The 19,129-nt window shown below is 36.4% G+C and overlaps 1 protein-coding gene across 3 annotated transcripts in view; it reads left to right on the top strand.

The window, feature by feature from the left end:
- The window catches only part of SMCHD1 (structural maintenance of chromosomes flexible hinge domain containing 1), a 187,871-nt gene that overhangs the window by 33,463 nt on the left and 135,279 nt on the right, over positions 1-19,129 (top strand). For all 3 annotated transcript variants that reach the window (XM_057504069.1, XM_036905842.2, XM_036905843.2), the window contains exons 6-7: positions 15,275-15,389; positions 15,522-15,641. In XM_057504069.1, the coding sequence (XP_057360052.1) occupies positions 15,275-15,389; positions 15,522-15,641 (235 nt within the window). The remainder of the gene's footprint in view (positions 1-15,274; positions 15,390-15,521; positions 15,642-19,129) is intronic.

Genomic DNA, 19,129 nt, shown 5'->3' with positions numbered 1-19,129 from the left:
ACCCTAGCAAAAAACTGCTACTTGCTGGGGTGCGTGGAACCTCCTTATCAGTACTGCTGCTGGCCTCCTGTGGAAAGGACGAATTGTGAACTGGAACTGGTTTGAATACAGCTGGGATAACCTCAGGCTTGAGGGTTATTATAAGTTTTATTGCCTGTATCAAAATCTTGTTGTATCTTAATTATTGTTATTATCTGCATGTTGTTATTCTCTGTTGCTGTTGTGGACTCTGGTTACAGTGCTCCAGCTTTCTCATACAGGATCCATTGCAGATTGAGAGCATGTAGATTGTGAGGCAAGAATGCTGGAGGGGTGGAGTGTGGGGAAAATGGAAGTTCCTGTGGCCAGGATCCTCACCTGACCCTGAACTACTTGATGATGTAATTGGCTTACTGCTAGGGTAATGCTTCCACACCCTAGGCAATAAGCTTTTACTGACTGAGTCAATATATATTTAGAGCTCTGCCCAGTGCTCCATGCTCTGGATTGAGGCAGAGACAGAGGTCAGTTACAGACCTGCAGACTGCTGGATGCAGTTGTGATTCTAGTGCTTGACCTACTGCCTGGAGAATAAAGCTGGGCATAAACCCTGTTACCCCAAGAATGTCCACTGTCATTTCTTGGTCTCATTGAATCCATAGTGAACTTGCTTGGGGATGAAACCCTCAGGCAAGACAGATAACTAAAACATAATTGTAATATTGTGTTTTCATTTATTTACTTTGTGTAACTAAAGTGTGACATTACTAAGGGTGATATTAGTTAGGTCCCCTGGTTGGCCATAATTCCGGTGTGTTGGGTCAGTGCTACTTTGTGCACTTTCAACTTTCTCAGCAGTTAAAATGCTGTCAACTCAAGGAGCCACATAAAAATAGCATGCCACATGGCCCACCTCACATTTTTAGTTTGTGGAAATAGACTCCCAACAAGATTTTTCCTATAGAAAAAGCTACCTTTTTTCCATTTTTTTCTGCAGATTAAGATGAGTTTTCATTTACTTGCTCGTATTTGTATTATTTAAATTTAGGGAATGAACATGTAACATTTCAGCATCCTTTGATTATTTCCATTGTGTCCTACAGATTTATTCCAGAAGCTCTTATGGGGGCTGTGCCTATTTGTCAGCTTTTTTTGGACATGAAACGTTCTTCATTGTGGCAGTGTTTTTCCTTTTGGTAGATTTGAGATAGTGAGATGTAAATATACATACTTAGTTGCTCTGCCCTGCGTTCTGTCTCCTATTTCCTGGCAATCACATACTGTTTATAGATTTTTTATTTTTACTAATTTGGTTATCTCTCCAGTTCCTTTTTATTTCAACACCTTTTGTGTTTGTTTCCGTGCAGATTGTGCTTCTCTCTTCTAATCAATACCCTTATTTCACAGAGATACAGTGTCCTCTTAACAGTATATCAAGAATGTGACTTTTCTAAAATTCTTTTTGTTATTTGATATAAATTTATTCCTGAGGGAATTGGCTTCCTAAATTCTCCAGAGGACTGCTTCTGTGACAGAAAATTATTTAAGTTCTTAGGTTGTTCTGCTTTTATTTCTTCACTAAGATTTAGGCATTTTTCTAGAATTACTTAGAAAAGTCTGAAACCTTCTGGAAATTTGTTTCCAGCCCTGTTTGCTCAGTAGAGTTTTTGTCTACTCTAGGTTTGCATGGATGATTTGGATTGAAAAAGGATACTTAACTGCCAGGTAATCATATCCATTCCTGATCAGTGAACAGAATTACTTAGTTTTGAATCAAACTACATATTTGTGGTTTTATATCTGAGCTTCCCTTCCTTTACATTTTCATGTATTTCCCCATATATTGTTGTTTTTTTTTTTAAATTTTGTTATCATTAATCTACAATTACATGAGCAACATTATGTTTACTAGGCTCCCCCCATCATCAAGTACCCCCCATATACCCCATTACTGTCACTGTCCATCTGTGTAGTAAGATGTTACAGAATCACTACTTGTCTTCTCTGTGTTGTACAGCCCTCCCCGTGCCACGCCCCACACATTATGTCTGCTAATAGTAATGCCCCTTTTTTCCCCCTTATCCCTCCCTTCCCACCCATCCTCCCCAGTCCCTTTTCCTTTGGTAACTGTTAGTCCATTCTTGGGTTCTGTGAGTCTGCCACTGTTTTGTTCCTTCAGTTTTTTTCTTTGTTCTTATACACCACATATGAGTGAAATCATTTGATACTTGTCTTTCTCTACATGGCTTATTTCACTGAGCATAATACCCTCTAGCTCCATCCATGTTGTTGCAAATGGTAGGATTTGTTTTCTTCTTATGGCTGAATAATATTCCATTGTGTATATGTACCACATTTACTTTATCCATTCATCTACTGATAGACACTTAGGTTGCTTCCATTTCTTGACTGTTGTAAATAGTGCTGCGATAAACATAGGGGTGCATATGTCTTTTTCAAACTGCGCCGCTGCATTCTTAGGGTAAATTCCTAGAAGTGGAATTCCTGGGTCAAATGGTATTTCCATTTTGAGTTTTTTGACAAACCTCCACACTGCTTTCCACAATGGTTAAACTATTTTACACTCCCACCAGCGATGTAAGAGGGTTCCCCTTTCTCTGCGTCCTCACCTACATTTGTTGTTGTTTGTCTTCTGGATGGTGGCCATCCTTACTTGTGTAAGGTGATATCTCATTGCGGTTTTAATTTGCATTTCTCTGATGATGAGCGATGTGGAGCATCTTTTCATGTGCCTGTTGGCCATCTGAATTTCTTCTTTGGACAAGTGTCTGTTCAGATCCTGTGCCCATTTTTTAATTGGATTATTTGCTTTTTGTTTGTTGAGGTGTGTGAGCTCTTTATATATTTTGGATGTCAACCCTTTATCAGATCTGTCATTTATGAATATATTCTCCCATATGGTAGGATGCCTTTTTGTTCTACTTATGGTGTCCTTTGCTGTACAGAAGCTTTTTAGTTTGATATAGTCCCACTTGTTCATTTTTGCTTTTGTTTCCCTTGCCCAGGGAGATAAGGTTCATGAAGAAGTTGCTCACATTTATGTCCAAGAGATTTTTGCCTATGTTTTTTTCTGAGAGTTTTATGGTTTCATAACTTACATTCAGGTCTTTGATTCATTGCAAATTTACTTTTGTCTTTGGGGTTAGACAATAATCCAGTTTCATTCTATTAATGTAGCTGTCCAGTTTTGCCAACACCAGCTTTTGAAAAGGCTGTTATTTCCCCATTGTAGATCCATGGCTCCTTTATCGTATATTAATTGACCATATATGTTTGGGTTAATATCTGGACTCTATTCTGTTCCACTGGTCTGTGGGTCTGTTCTTGTGCCAGTACCAAATTGTCTTGATTACTGTGGCTTTGTAGTAGAGCTTGAAGTCAGGGAGCATAATTCTGCCTGCTTTATTCTTCCTTCTCAGGATTGCTATGGCTATTCGGGGTCTTTTGTGGTTCGATATGAATTATAGAACTATTTGTTCCAGTTCATTGAAGAATGCTGTCAGTATTTTGATAGGGATTGCATTGAATCTGTATATTGCTTTAGGTAGGACGGCCATTTTGACAATATTAATTCTTCCTAGCCAAGAGCATGGGATGAGTTTCCATTTGTTAATGTCCACTTTAATTTCTTTTAGGAATGTCTTATAGTTTTCAGGGTATAGGTCTTTCACTTCCTTGGTTAGGTTTATTCCTAGGTATTTTATTCCTTTTGAAGCAATTGTGAATGGAATTGTTTTCCTGATTTCTCTTTCTGCTAGTTCTTCGTTAGTCTATGGAATGCAACAGAGTTCTGTGTATTAGTTTTGTATCCTGCAACGTTGCTGAATTCAGGTATTAGTTCTAGTAGTTGTGGAGTGGAGTCTTTAGGGTTTTTTATGTACAATATCATGTCATCTGCAAATAGGGACAGTTTAACTTCTTCCTTGCCAGTCTGGATGCCTTTTATTTCTTTGTGTTGTCTGATTGCCATGGCTAGGACCTCCAGTACTATGTTGACTAGAAGTGGGGAAAGTGGGCATACTTGTCTTGTTCCCGATCTTAAAGGAAAAGGTTTCAGCTTCTCGCTGTTAAGTATGATGTTGACTGTGGGTTTGTCATATATGGCCTTTATTATGTTGAGGTACTTGTCCTCTATACTCATTTTGTTGAGAGTTTTTATCATGAATGGATGTTGACTTTTGTCAAATGCTTTTTCAGCATCTATGGCGGTGATCATGTGGTTTTTGTCCTTCTTCTTGTTGATGTGGTAGATGATGTTGATGGATTTTCGAATGTTGTACCATCCTTTCATCCCTGACATGAATCCTACTTGATCATGGTGTATGATCCTCTTGATGTATTTTTGAATTCAGTTTGCTAATATTTTGTTGAGTATTTTTGCATCTATGTTCATCAGGGATATTTGTCTGTAATTTTCTTTTTTGGTGGTGTCTTTGCCTGGTTTTGGTATTATAATCATTCTGGCTGGCTTCATAGAAAGAGTTTGGAAGTATTCCCTCTTCTATTTTTTGGAAAACTTAAGGAGAGTGGGTATTATGTCTTCTCTATATGTCTCATAAAATTCAGCAATGAATCTGTCTGGTCTGGGAGTTTTGTTCTTGGTTAGTTTTTGATTACTGATTCAGTTTCATTGCTGGTAATTGGTCTGTTAGATTTTCTGTTTTTACCTGGGTCAGTCTTGGAAGGTTGTATTTTTCTAGGAAGTTGTCCATTTCTTCTTGGTTATGCACTTTGTTAGCATATAGATTTTCATAGTATTCTCTCATAATTCTTTGTATTTCTGTGGTGTCTGTAGTAATTTTTCCTTTCTCATTTCTGATTCTGTTTATGTGTGTAGATTCTCTTTTTCTCTTAAGTCTCGCTAGGGGTTTACCTATTTTGTTTATTTTCTCAAAGAACCAGCTCTTGGTTTCATTGATTTTTTTTCCTACTGTTTTATTCTTCTCAATTTTATTTATTTCTTCTCTGATCTTTATTATGTCCCTCCTTGTGCTGACTTTGGGCCTCATTTGTTGTTCTTTTTCTGGTTTCAATAATTGTGCCTTTAGACTATTCATTTGGGATTGTTCTTCCTTCTTTAAATAGGCCTGGATTTCTACATACTTTCCTCTTAGAAATGCCTTCGCTGCATCCCACAGATGTTGGGGCTTTGTGCTGTTGTTGTCATATGTCTCCATATATTGCTAGATCTCTGTTTTAATTTGGTCATTGATCCATTGGTTATGTAGAAGCATGTTGTGAAGCCTCCATGTGTTTGGGAGCCTTTTTTTTTTTCTTTGTATGATTTATTTCTAGTTTTATACCTTTGTGATAAGAGAAGTTGGTTGGTAGAATTTCAATCTTTTTGAATTTACTGAGGCTCTTTTTGTGTCCTAGTATGTGGTCTATTCTGGAAAATGTTCCATGTGCACTTGAGAAGAATGTATATCCTGCTGCTTTTGGGTGTAGAGTTCTGTAGATGTCTGTTAGGTCCATCTATTCTAGTGTGCTGTTCAGTGCCTCTGTGTCCTTATTTTTTGTCTGGTGGATCTGTCCTTTGGAGTGAGTTGTGTGTTGAAGTGTCCTAGAACGAAAGCATTGCATTCTGTTTCCTCCTTTAATTCTGTTACTATTTCTTTCACATATATTGGTGCTCCTGTATTGGGTGCATATATATTTATAATGGTTATATCTCTTGTTGGACTGACCCCTTAATCATTATGTAATGTCCTTCTTTATCTCTTGTTACTTTCTTTGTTTTGAAGTCTATTTTGTCTGATACAAGTACTGCAACTCCTGCTTTTTTTCCCTATTGTTTGCATGAAATATCTTTTTCCATCCCTTGACTTTTAGTCTGTGTATGTCTGGGTTTAAGGTGAGTCTCTTGTAAGCAGCATATGGATGGGTCTTGCTTTTTTTATCCATTCTATTACTCTGTGTCTTTTGATTGGTGCATTCAGTCCACTTACATTTAGGGTGATTATCGATAGATATGTACTTATTGCCATTGCATGCTTTGGATTCATGGTTACCAAAGGTTCATGGGTAGCTTCTTTACTATCTAACCATCTAACTTAACACCCTTATTAAGCTATTATAAACACAGTCTGATGATTCTTTATTTCTCTCCCTTCCTATTCTTCCTCCTCCATTCTTTGTATGTTAGGTGTTTTATTCTGTACTCTTTTGTGTTTCCTTTTACTGCTTTTGTCAGTAGTTGATTTTATTTTTTGCCTTTAGTTAGTATTTCATTGGTCTGCTTTCTTTGCTGTGATTTTATTTTGTCTGGTGACATCTATTTAGCCTTACGAGTGCTTCTATCTAGAGCATTCCCTTTAAGATATCCTGTAGAGGTGGTTTGTGGGGGGCAAAGTACCACAACTTTTGCTTGTCTGGGAATTGTTTAATCCCTCCTTCAAATTTAAATGATAATCGTGCTGGATACAGTCTCCTTGGTTCAAGGCCCTTCTGTTTCATTGCATTAAATATATCATGCCATTCTCTTCTGGCCTGTAAGTTTTCTATTGAGATGTCTGATGATAGCCTGATGGGTTTTCCTTTGTTGGTTATCTTTTTTCTCTCTCTGGATGCCTTTAATACTCTGTCCTTGTCTTTGATCTTTGCCATTTTAATTATTATATGTCTTGGTGTTGTCCTCCTTGGGTCTTTGTTGGGATATCTGTGGGCTTTGATCTTCTGAGAGACTATTTCCTCCCCCAGCTTGGTGAAGTTTTCATTAATTATTTCTTCAAAGGCACTTTCTATCCCTTTTTCTCTATCTTCTTCTGGTACCCCTATAATCCGGATATTGTTCCGTTTGGATTGGTCACATAGTTCTCTTAATATTCTTTCATACCTGGAGATCATTTTATCTCTCTCTGCCTCAGCTTCTCTGTGCTCCTGTTCTCTGATTTCTGTTCCATTAACAGACTCTTGAACCTCATCCAGTCTGCTCTTAAGTCTTCCAGAGATTGTTTCATTTCTATTATTTCCCTCCGGACTTCATCCCTTCACTCTTGCATATTTGTCTGCAGGTCCATCAGCATGGTTATGACCTTTATTTTGAAATATTTTTAAGGAAGATTGGTTATATCTATCTCCCCAGGCCCTCTCTCTGGCATTGTCTGAGTGATTCTTAACTGGACCAAATTGTTCTGCCTTTTCATGGCGATAGAGGTGTTCATAGGCAGGTAGCGTGTGTGTCAGCTGGGAGAACAAAGTCTCTTCCTGCTTGCTGGTCGCCTTGCCCTTCCCTGCTGCCTGTGTCAGTTACTCGCAGACTGACTCTGGGTCAATCACCTGAGTTGCTGTGGGTGGGGTGGCTCTCAGACTAGTCCATAGCCCTGCAGGGCGTGGCCAGTGCACCGGGTGTGTTCTTCTGCGAGAATAGTGCCCCTTCGTGCCTTGCCCCGGCTTCCTCTGTGCGGGGCAGCTGTGCCCAGGCAGCCAACTCTGCATCTGTCCTGGTTAGCTGTGTGCTGGGAGGAGACTGGGTAGTTGCTGTGGGCGGGGCTGCTCTCCAGCTGCTCCACCTCTGTGGCAGGTCAGCCGGTTTGCTTGTAGCACCAGCCAGAGGGAATGAATGGCAGGTTGATTATCACCGTGAGGGTCTTTTGGGCTGGGTTACTGCCCCCACCCCAGGGTTTGGGGTACCTGAAGTTCCTTAGGACTCCCAGCCTGCTGGTCTGAGTATGCTGGGATGATTTTGTCCACCTGTTAAGCCCTTGTCCCTTTAAGATTTTTAAAAAGCACCCGCTTTCCTTTTGTGCCAGAGGAGCCAGCTGTCGGGACCCGCTCGCAGTCTCCATCTCGGATTTTACTGTTCCGTTTCTCTAACATCCAGTACACCATGCAATGTGTGTCTGTTCTCCTGGTGCATATTACTACGCCTGGTTATTTAGCAGTCCTGGCCTCCCACTACCTCCCTGCTCCGACTCCTCTCCTCCCACTGGTGGGCTGCGGTAGGGGCTCGCTCGGGTCCCACCGGGCCACGGCTTGTATCTTACCCGCTTCGTGAGGCGCTGAGTTCTCGCAGATGTAGATGTAGCTGGCTGTTGTTCTGTGTCTTCTGGTCTCTCTTTTAGGCGTAGTTGTATTTGTTGTATTTTCAAAAATATACATGGTTTTGGGAGGAGATTTCTGCCGCCCTACTCACGCCGCCATCTTGAGCCTCTATCCCCTCCGATACGTTATTTTATGGATAATATTTTAGGGGAGGATATTTCCAGCCTATTTTCTGGAAGTATTGCCATAGTAATTAAAGTCTTAGGATCCATTTGTTGTCCACAGAATTTGATTAATCATAATTTTTGGTTTAAAACAATTTGTTAGTTCAGACATTGTTCTTTTAAAGTTGACTTACTAAAAAATTTAATAGGTTGACTAACCAGAATCTATTACCCAAAATCAGTAAGTAGAAACTTTTTGGAAATTACATCTTTGTGTTCCTACCTTCTTCTGTTTCTTTTCTGCCCACTAATGTTAATTGCTATCTTTTTTTTTCCCTTGTTTTTAAAAAATGTAAATATCTAATTTAGCTTGTTTTTTTGAGTTTATGAGAAAGGATATGTTGGTCTACAAGAGACTTGCATTTTCATTTAATATTAGGTTACTAGGATTTCATCTTCATGTGGGTCTGTAGTTCATTCTTTTTCATAACTATATAATATTTTGTATTTTGTATACCAAAAAAATCTGTGTATTTGTCCCATCTCCAGACATTTGGCTTTTCCCTGACATTTACTGTCTAAAAAGCTGTACGATTGTGTGTGTGTGTATGTACATGTTGTATATATTATTTGGCCCAAATGAATATAAGTTCTTCAGTATGTCCCTAAGAGGGAATTTGTGGTTTAGAAAGATGAAAGTTCCAATTTACAAGGTAATGGAAAATTGTTTTTCAAAGTGATTGTATTGATTGATACTTCAGCCACTTAAGAAAATTTGATGAAACTTACTTAGGGAACCATTTGGGTCTCATGTTTTTTTGTGGGAGGAATTTTTAACTATTACTTTGATTTCTGTAATAGAGTTATAAGAATATTTAGGCTTTCTATTTCTTACTGATTTAGCTTCGGTAAGCTAATATTTTACTAGGAATTAGTACATTAAATTTTCAATTTATTAGTATATAGTTGATAATGTCTTCAAACAATGCTTTGATAAACTTTATTTTTCTGTTTTCAGATTCTTTGATTTCTGCTCTTATCTTTATTATTAGGACTGTCTTGTTTTAGGATTATTTTGCCCTATTTATAGTATCTTATTGTGGAATCTTAGATTATTTATTTGGTACCTTCTTTTCTAAGATGAATATTTTGTGCTACACATTTTCTTACAAAGTGCTTTTACTGCATCTTGTTATTATGCTGCATTTTCACTTTCCTTCAGTTTAGTGTATTTTTTATTTCCCTTGCAGCTTGCTCTTTGATCCATGTATTGTTTTAGGAATGTTTGTTCAGTTTCCAATTGTTCCCAATAGATTTTCCTGTTCTCTTTATGTTTATGTCTAGTTTGATTTCATCATGGTCAGAGAACAAATCTTAAGTTTGTTGAGATTTGTTTTATGATCCAGGATATGATGTTTTGTAGAATTTTCTGTGCCATTGCAAAGAATATGTATTTTGCTGTTGTTGGGAAGAGTGTTCTGTAAATGGCATTTAGATTCAGCTCTTTTATATCCTTGCCGATTTTCTGTGTGGTGACAGCTAAGAGATGGATATTGAAGACCCCATTTATTTGCAGATTTGTTTCTCTTTTCAGTTCTCTGAATTTTTGCTTTGTTTATTTTGAACTTGTGTTATTGGTGCATACAGTTAGTTAGGATTGTTATGTCTTCTTGGTGAACTGACCCTTTTATCGTTATGGAGTGAGTGCTACTCTTTGTCCATGGTAATTTTCTTACTCTGAAATGTATTTTGTGTAATATTAAGAAAGTCACTCCAGCTTTCTTTTCACTCATATCTTTTTTTCTGTCCATTTTCTTTTAACCTTCTTATGTCATTTTATTCTGAAATGAGATTCTTATAGACAACATACAGTTGGGTCATTTTTAAAATTCACTTTGCAAATTTTATTTAGTGTATTTGTTCCATTGCATTTACTGTCATTGATGTGCGTGTGTGTGCTTATGTCTTAACTTTTCTATTTGTTCCCTTTATTTTTCATTTCTGTCTTTTTTGGCCTTTTTATTGTTTGCTTGAATATATTTACTCTTCCACTTTTTTTAAAAAGTGTTTTTAAGTATATATTTTTTAATGGTTGGTGTAGAGAGTACTAACTTACTGCAGTCTTACTAGTAAGGACATTTTACCACTTGAAGTATAAAATTTGTACAGATCTTACCAAATTATTTAGGTCCTTTAACTCCCATTTATAATTTAGTTTTCTTAAGTATTATCTCTGAAACCATTGAGAACCATATCAGGTACCTCATTTAAGAGAAATCATATATTATTTGCAATTTTGTGTCTATTTTTTCCCACCTAGCATAATGTTTTCCAGGTTAGTCCATGTTGTGGCATATATCAGAAATTCATTCTTTTTTTAATGGATGAATAATTTCCATTATTCTACTATAGTACATTCTGTTTATCCATTTATCCCCTCAAGGGATGATGTACATTTGGCTTGTTTTAACCTTCAAAGGTTAATGGATTATTTTGTCTGTTGTGAGTCTTGTTGCTATGACCATTTGCATACAAGTATCTCTTGGAGTCCCTGAGTCAGTTTGGTTATCCAAATATTTACCATTTCAGGTGGTCTTACAACTTTATGTAGATTTATCTAAGTATTGTTTACCTTCCTGAAGGTCCTTTTAACAGTTCTGTAACTCAAGTTTGCTCTTGATGAACTTTTGTGTTGTTATAGTCTGCATTTCTCTCTCTGTTTCCCATCACTGTAAAGACTTTTTTGCTGAGTTTGGAATTTTAGGTTGATTTTGTTAAAATTTTTAGCTCAGTAAAAATGTCACTCCTTTTTCTGCTGGCTTGCATAGTTTGATAAGAAAGGTACTATCATTTTTTAAGTATTTTTCTTAAAAATGTGGGAAAAAAATGTACAGAGTTTGCATTTTAAAGTGTGTAATCCAGTGGCTTTAATTATGTTCACTGTTTTCTGTTATTTTACTGGTAACTTTTGGATTAGTATACATCTTCAAGTTGTCAGACTTGCGTCAAGCAATAATATGCCACTTCATGTATTAGCACATTAAAACAGTACTCTCTCTAGTGTTTCTGTTCTCTGACTCTTTAAAAAAAATGTTCTTTTCTTCATTGGTGTGTGTGCTGTGTGGAGTTGAAGTGTGCTCATGCACGTTGTGTTGAGTGGGTGTTGTGTTGAGCTGTTTGTGGGGGCACAGGTTTGTGTCTGTGTTGTGTGGAAAAGGGTTTGTGTGTGGCAGTGGTGTGTATATTGTGAAGGGGCAGTTTTTTTGGCGTGCTTTCTTTTGTAGGTCTGATACTTCAGTGTCTTACCTGGTCTTCGTTGTCTTTATTCTGATTATTGATATATGACATGAGGACTTTTTTTTATTTTTTTATTTTTTTAATTTTTTTGAAGGGTAGTTGACGCACAGTATTACATTACATTAGTTTCAAGTGTACAACACAGTGGTAGAACATTTATATACATAATTCTAGGTTCCAGCTATCACCCTACCAAGCTGTTACAATATCTTGACTATATTCCTTATGCTATACATTACATCCCGGTTACTTATTTATTTTACCATTGGAAGTCTGTCCTTTTTTTTTTTTTTTTTTTTTGTGAGGGCATCTCTCATATTTATTGATCAAATGGTTGTTAACAACAATAAAATTCTGTATAGGGGAGTCAATGCTCAATGCACAATCATTAATCCACCCCAAGCCTAATTTTCGTCAGTCTCCAATCTTCTGAGGCATAACAAACAAGTTCTTACATGGAGAACAAATTCTTACATAATGAATAAGTTACATAGTGAACAGTACAAGGGCAGTCATCACAGAAACTTTCTGTTTTGCTCATGCATTATGAACTCTAAACAGTCAGTTCAAATATGAATACTCATTTGGTTTTTATACTTGATTTATATGTGGATACCACATTTCTCTCTTTATTATTATTATTTTTAATAAAATGCTGAAGTGGTAGGTAGATACAAGATAAAGGTAGAAAACATAGTTTAGTGTTGTAAGAGAGCAAATGTAGATGATCAGGTGTGTGCCTGTAGACTATGTGTTAATCCAAGCTAGACAAGGGCAATAAAACATCCACGTATGCAGAAGATTTCTCTCAGAACAGGGGGGGTGAGGTTCTAAGCCTCACCTCTGTTGATCCCCAATTTCTCACCTGATGGCCCCCCTGCGACTGTGCCTGTCTTAGGTTGTTCCTCCCTTGAGGAATCTTACCCGTCTCTGGCTAACCAGTCATCTTCCGGGGCCATACAGGGAAATGTGAAGTTGGTAAGTGAGAGGGAAGCCTTATTGTTTAAAAAGGTTAGCTTTTTACTTCTTTGCATATTTATGCCCTGTGGCTTCTATGCCCAGCATTTGTCTTGAGGTATCTTTACCACTTGGAAGAATTATGATACTCGGTAAATTTGATATGAGGCACGAATTCTATTTAAGGGTTGTAATTAGGAAGGAAGAAGAAAAGCTATAGAAGTAGCAGGCGGAAGAAAACATGGGAAGATTGATTATTTCTTTGACATATCTTCTTGTAGAGTAACTTCAGCATGTATAGGTTTTAAGCTACTACTTAAATTGTGCACACACATTAACATAATAGGAGTATAGTTACATAACCAAAGCATATCTGTAATTACCAGCCATCTCCAGTGAAACCAAGAAAACCAGTTAGGCACCTTAGGCATTTGTGAAAACTTATCTATGATATGGTGGATATTGTCCAACTGAACTTGAACAGTCTGAGAGAAATCAGACAAATTAAAACAACCCATTCCTGGGGACTGTTCACATGCCATATGTTCTTTTAACAGTAAATAGTCTGTAGTTGTAAGACTTTGGAGTGCTACAATTTGCACTTCTCCAAATTCTTGGTTGAGTTCCAACAGTATAGATCCAGTCAAATTTGTTGTTTTACTGTATGCACAGGCCAGCTTAGATATCTCCTTCCTCATTCCCATGGCAAGTCCAGGAACTGGTGGGATGAGTGCATCTACAGCTGTAGCAGTGCGTGGATCTTTGTTGGGGTTTTTTGGTGATCATCTTCTGGCATGAGTCTTCCAGAGAGTGCAGATGTTGGAAGTTCTTTTTCATATCGTATCTTAGTTCATTTTCGGGGTAGCCCAATTAGGCTTTGATCCTCTGTATAAACACAAACAAACCCTTTGCCTACACTTTTATATGCCCTTTATACCCTTGTGTAGAACTCGTTGGAGGTTACCACACAGGAACTGCCCCCTTTTTTTTTTTTTTTTTTGCTTTGTTTTTGGTATCACTAATCTACACTTACATGACGAATATTATGTTTACTAGGCTCTCCCCTATACCAGGTCTCCCCTATAAACCCCTTTACAGTCACTGTCCATCAGCATAGCAAAATGTTGTAGAATCACTACTTGCCTTCTCTGTGTTGTACAGCCCTCCCTTTTCTCCTACCCCCCCATGCATGTTAATCTTAATACCCCCCTACTTCACCCCCCCTTATCCCTCCCTACCCACCCTTCCTCCCCAGTCCCTTTCCCTTTGGTACCTGTTAGTCCATTCTTGAGTTCTGTGATTCTGCTGCTGTTTTGTTCCTTCAGTTTTTCCTTTGTTCTTATATTCCACAGATAAGTGAGACATGAGGACTTTTTTTACCAATTAAAATATTTTTATTTTTCCCATCTTTGGTTTGCTCCCCCTCTTCTTAAAATTCATTGCATTCTTTTTGTTGCTGTTTTTCTTGTTCCACCATTTTTTTCTTTAATATTTTAGAATTTATATATTTTCTTGGTGGTCTTTGAAAATTTTTAATGCATATTTAACTTTAGATTTCAGTATTAAGGAATTAGGAGTACTTTAGTTCTGATAATTTTCTTCCTCAAATAATACTTTTGTTGTCCAGTATTTCAGGTCTGACTTTCTAGAAATCTCACAATTTATGCACACCATGTTTTTCCAACAACACATTAAAAAAAAATCTAATACATACTTAAAAATTCCCTGTATACTTACCGTGTGATGATAACCTTGATGTCATATCGTGCTTGTAAGAACATTCCTTTAGAACAGATCTCTTGGTGATAAATTTCCTTGGTTTTTATCTATAAATATTTTATTTAGCTAGAGTTTGCAATTCTAGGTTGACAGATTTTCTGTGGCCAGTTTGAAGATAATATTCCACTGTCTTTTACTGTTGCTGTCAAAGCCTGCTAACCTGTTTTATCCTGTTTTTTTTTTTTTTTTTTCTCTCAGCTGTTTTCTAGTTCCTCTGTTTTTGATGCTCATTGGGTTGTGGATTTCTTTTCATTTACCTGTTTTGGTTCCTTTGGTCTGTATCTGTGGAGCCATCTCTTTTATTGGTTCAGGAATATTTGCAGCTATTCTTCATTTCCTCCTCTCTTCCTAGATACGCTTAAATTTGTGTGAGATACTTTCCTTTACTTATTCATGCCTTTGTACCTACTTCGATACTTTCTTTTCCTTTCTTTCTTTGTTTCTTATGGTAAGTTCTTTGAATGTATCTTTGTGTTCTCTAATTCTTTCCAGCCATGCCGTGACTGCTCTTTAATCTTTATATTGAGTATAAGAATAGTTTCAGCCTCACCTCTAATCTCTTTATATCTGATATTGGGAAATGGTTTCCCTGGAGACTTTGCCTATATTTTGAGAGACCCGGTATGCTTAGTCTCTGGAGTGTTGTTATGGTGCAGTAGGAGAGGTTCATTAGTCATCATCCATGGAATAAGACTATCTTAAAATTCACATTATTCTTCAGATAATATTTTTGAAAGTTTTGCACCAGAAAACAATTTTGAAGGGATGGTTCTGGAGTGGAAAGATATATAAGGCTACAGATATTTATTCTTGTTTGCTGAGAGATTTTCTGATTTCATGGGGTGGGCCCAAGAATGTACATTTATTGGAGTTTCCTGGTGATATTGATACATCTGATCTGAGGAATACACTTTGAGAACCAATGGACTAGGTGAAGTCTTGATTTTTGGTTCTAATTCTTTTGACTTTGAGTAGGGGTGTTATCTAGCTTGGGAATCATTTTATTAACACTAAATAGAAGTCCTATAACAGTTTCCTTTGGCACCCAAGTAGCTTGTTTAAAATCATTGCATTAATTTAACCTTTTATTTTAGTGACCATTCAGGATATGTTCGTCCAGTACCAGTGCCACGCAGTCTAAATAGTGATATTTCCTATTTTGGTGTTGGGGGCAAGCAGGCTGTTTTCTTTGTTGGACAATCAGCCAGAGTAAGTAAAAAGATTTCTTATAAATGGAAGTTGATTAAAAATATTTTGGCATTAACCATCTAAATGTATTTAGGCTTTAAAACCAGTTTAACTTTTAGGAATTTTTAAAGTACTCTCTTTACTATTTAACAGATGATAAGCAAACCAGCAGACTCACAAGATGTTCATGAGCTTGTGCTTTCAAAAGAGGATTTTGAGAAGAAGGAGAAAAATAAAGAGTCAATATATAGTGGATATATTAGAAACAGAAAGGTACGTTTTAATTCATTAATTATAAATTTATTACCTTGGATGGATGATAGGACAGGAAAGTATTTTCTGATTTCTATTTAAGATACTAATGTTGTTGCTTTAAATCTTAAAGCTACAGAATTTTCAAATTACTTAATTTTCCTTTAATTGTGTGACTAGCAAAAGTGATGATTTGTGTTTTTTCAGGCCAGAAGTCTTCAGACAAGTTGTCTTACAAAGCCTAGTATGCCTCCTAGAAATTACTCATAAGATTGTCATTATTTTCCCTTGCATTGAGATCTTTGCTGTATAATCATCACAAAACTAGAGTAGGAAACACTAGTAGATTTTTAGCAAATCAGAGCTCCAGCCAAATAAATGAGTGGTTTATGTATAAGTTTCCATTCAAATTCTAATTTTAATAAACAATGTCAACAAATTTGAATCTTGGTGGTGAGTATGTGGTATTGTATTGTTTGACTTTTCTCCATTTGATTCATTACAATAATTTACTTTAAAACCTTTATTTTGAAGTAATTTTGAGCTTTTTAAATTCTTTTCAGATTCTAAAGTTGTAAAATATTTATAGGAAAGTATAAAGAAAATAGAATAAAAATAGTCCATATGCCATAAAAACATAAACTGAATTTCTTTCTAGTCTGACTTTTTAAATTATATACTTAATAATTTTAAGCCTACCATTTTTTTTAACATTTTAAGAATTTTTTCCATTTCATAAAATATTTTGGTGCACACATACTTCTAATAACTTCATAGTATTTATTTGACTGAATGTACTACGGCTGTTCTGTTGAGTATTTAACTTATTTAAAGGGTTTATGATTACACTGCCATGAATATCTTTTCATAACATTTTGCCTGAATTACAATTTTTTCTTAGCATAGATTGTTAGAATTTTAATAGCTATGACGAGTTTGGGCTTTTCAAATGTTCATGGTATGTATTACAAATTAGCTTTTGTGAAAGTTTGAACCCAGGTACACTCCCAATAACAGTATATGAAAGTGCTGTCTGATTATTTTTTATTTTTAAAAAGAGGGGAAGGCAGCAAAATGCTGGCAGTTTGATAGGCTTTCTTTCATTACTAATGGGTTGAATTTTTTTTCCATGTTCATTAGCCACTTTTATTTTCTCTATAACTTTACATTCTCCTCTGTCCAAGAAGTTTATTTTGTTCATTTCACTTTTCCCCCTTTAAATTTATTGCATTTATTAACAATTTACATATTTAATATATTTACATAACAGTATTCCATCTTTTTCCATTATATCTTACCATCACAAAACCATATAAAGTGTATTTGTGGAAATATTATTTGCCATGTTAAAAGTGGTGAAAAACAGGAATTGAGATTTTAAATGATTTTCAAATCTATATACGTATGATAAAGCTTGGATAGAACTGAGTTCTCTTGGGTGATCATGTCTGCTAGCTTTTTGCTGTTTTGTACTTAGTTTGTTCCAGCAATATTTGATGGGTACCTATAGGTTCCTAGTCCTTTTCTTTTTCTGACCTGTCCTTTCCAGCCTATTTTTTGGCTCCTCCTCTATCCCTGACCTATTAGCAGTTATTACAGTGTGTATGGGTTTGGTGGTTCTTCATCGATAACTTGCAGTCTTGCTTTTTCTATAGGGCAATATAAATAAATAAATATGTGTGTTTGTGAGTGTGTGTGTGTGTGTGTGTGTATGTATACATGCTACTTAATACCAGTAGTTCTCAAATCTGTATTTCTTTTCAAGACTTTTCTCTTAAGACACTGAATCAGGCTGGACTCCATAACAGGACAAATCATCCTAGGCACTTTAAAGAGTAAAGGATTTAATGAAGGGAATTAGATGTTTACGTGATTATTGGAAGGGCTAAAGGAATCAACTTGAGGCTAAGCCATGTAGAATAGTGCTGCAACACTCTGAACTAACCTTCAAGGATGGTGCAACATCTGTTATAACCGTAGCTAGAGGAGCACCACTGGATCTGAAATTCAGAAACACACTGCTTCATCTGTGATCCAGGAGGTGGAAAGGTCTTGCTGCCACAGTTGCTCCAACACTGGAACACAGAATTTCTGGCCATAACCAGTGCTGTCTCAGTGCTGACATGTAAAGCTGATCTTTCAGTACGTTGCATGATGATGGAAAACCTTCAAGAAACCTTAGGAAATGACCTCTCATTTTTCCCTTCTAAATCCTTTGGGTAGTACATCTAATTGGTGAGCCGCAACCCAAAATATAAGGGAGTCTTAGAAACACTTTTTTGGCTTCCCACTCTATGTGGTTGAGGATGGAACAATAAACGGTTGTACAAAGGGATGCTGAGTACCAACTGATCATATCTAGCCCATTCGTTTCCAATTTCAGTTAGATGTCCTTCCCAGGTGTTTGATAAATAACTTTTGGTACATCTGAAAACAGATATTACCTATACACCTTTCTTATTCTCTCCTTTACTCTCCCTTTCCCCCAACCATACTTTTCAATTAACAGTATTCCCTGGCCAAGTAATTAGTATTGTAATCCTTGTTGTTAATCATTCACCACATTTAATTCTGTCTTCTAAAATAGTTTCTTTCATCTACCTTCTTTTCCACCCATTTCCACTGCTTGATTTTAGCCTTTCTAGCCTCATCTTTTCATCATATTTATCATATATTCTAAACTGTCTTGTTTCTCTAATACTCCAAATACTTATGTTCTCATTGGTCTGGAATGTTCTTATTACATTATCTGCTGGATGAATGTCACCTTTTTAATTCTGTAGCTCTTGGTTCATATCTTTATAAGGATACATAGTTTTATAATCAATGTTACTCATTTCTAACCAGGTAGGATTTGTAGTGAGGAAGGGCACTATCTTACTTACCTTTAACCCTATCTTCCTTTCGTCCATGTTGAGTCATAGGACTTACTAGGTACTTGGTAAATATTTGGGTAATGCACCTGCATCATTTGCAAACTCAACCTAATCTGCTAACTCTCAAAGTATATAAAATGTTCCTTGTATATTATATGTTGTAGCTGTAATATTAGTGATTTAATGTGTAGGGATGTATTGGAATAGCATTGGGGGGTTTGTTTTTATTTAATAAAGTAATAATATATGCTTATTAAAAAGAAAATCAGTTTCCTAGACACGGTAGTTCAGTGTGTATCCTTAAGTTTTATATACATAACAACATACAAAGTATATATATCCATATATCTGTGTGTATATATATATATCACATATGCTACAATTTTAATACATATAGACTCACAATGAAAATTGAGAAGTTCGTGTAATTCTTATCCTCAAACACTCCCTCACAATTCCCGCCCCCCCATTTCCCTTCTGTAAGCTATAGATACTCTCTAAAAGTGCCCTGGAATCCAGGATGGTTTTACTCCCTTTTAGACACAGTGCTTTTGGGCTAAGCCACCTGGGTTCAGGCTGTATCTTAGTTTTCTTGAACATGGAGGTCTGGGCATTGGTCCTGACCAAATCAAG

This window comes from Manis pentadactyla, chromosome 6, assembly GCF_030020395.1.
Source record: "Manis pentadactyla isolate mManPen7 chromosome 6, mManPen7.hap1, whole genome shotgun sequence".
In the NCBI taxonomy this organism is placed as follows: Eukaryota; Metazoa; Chordata; class Mammalia; order Pholidota; family Manidae; genus Manis; species Manis pentadactyla.
Note: the sequence above shows the minus strand (reverse complement) of the source record. Positions and strands in the feature narration are given on the sequence as shown.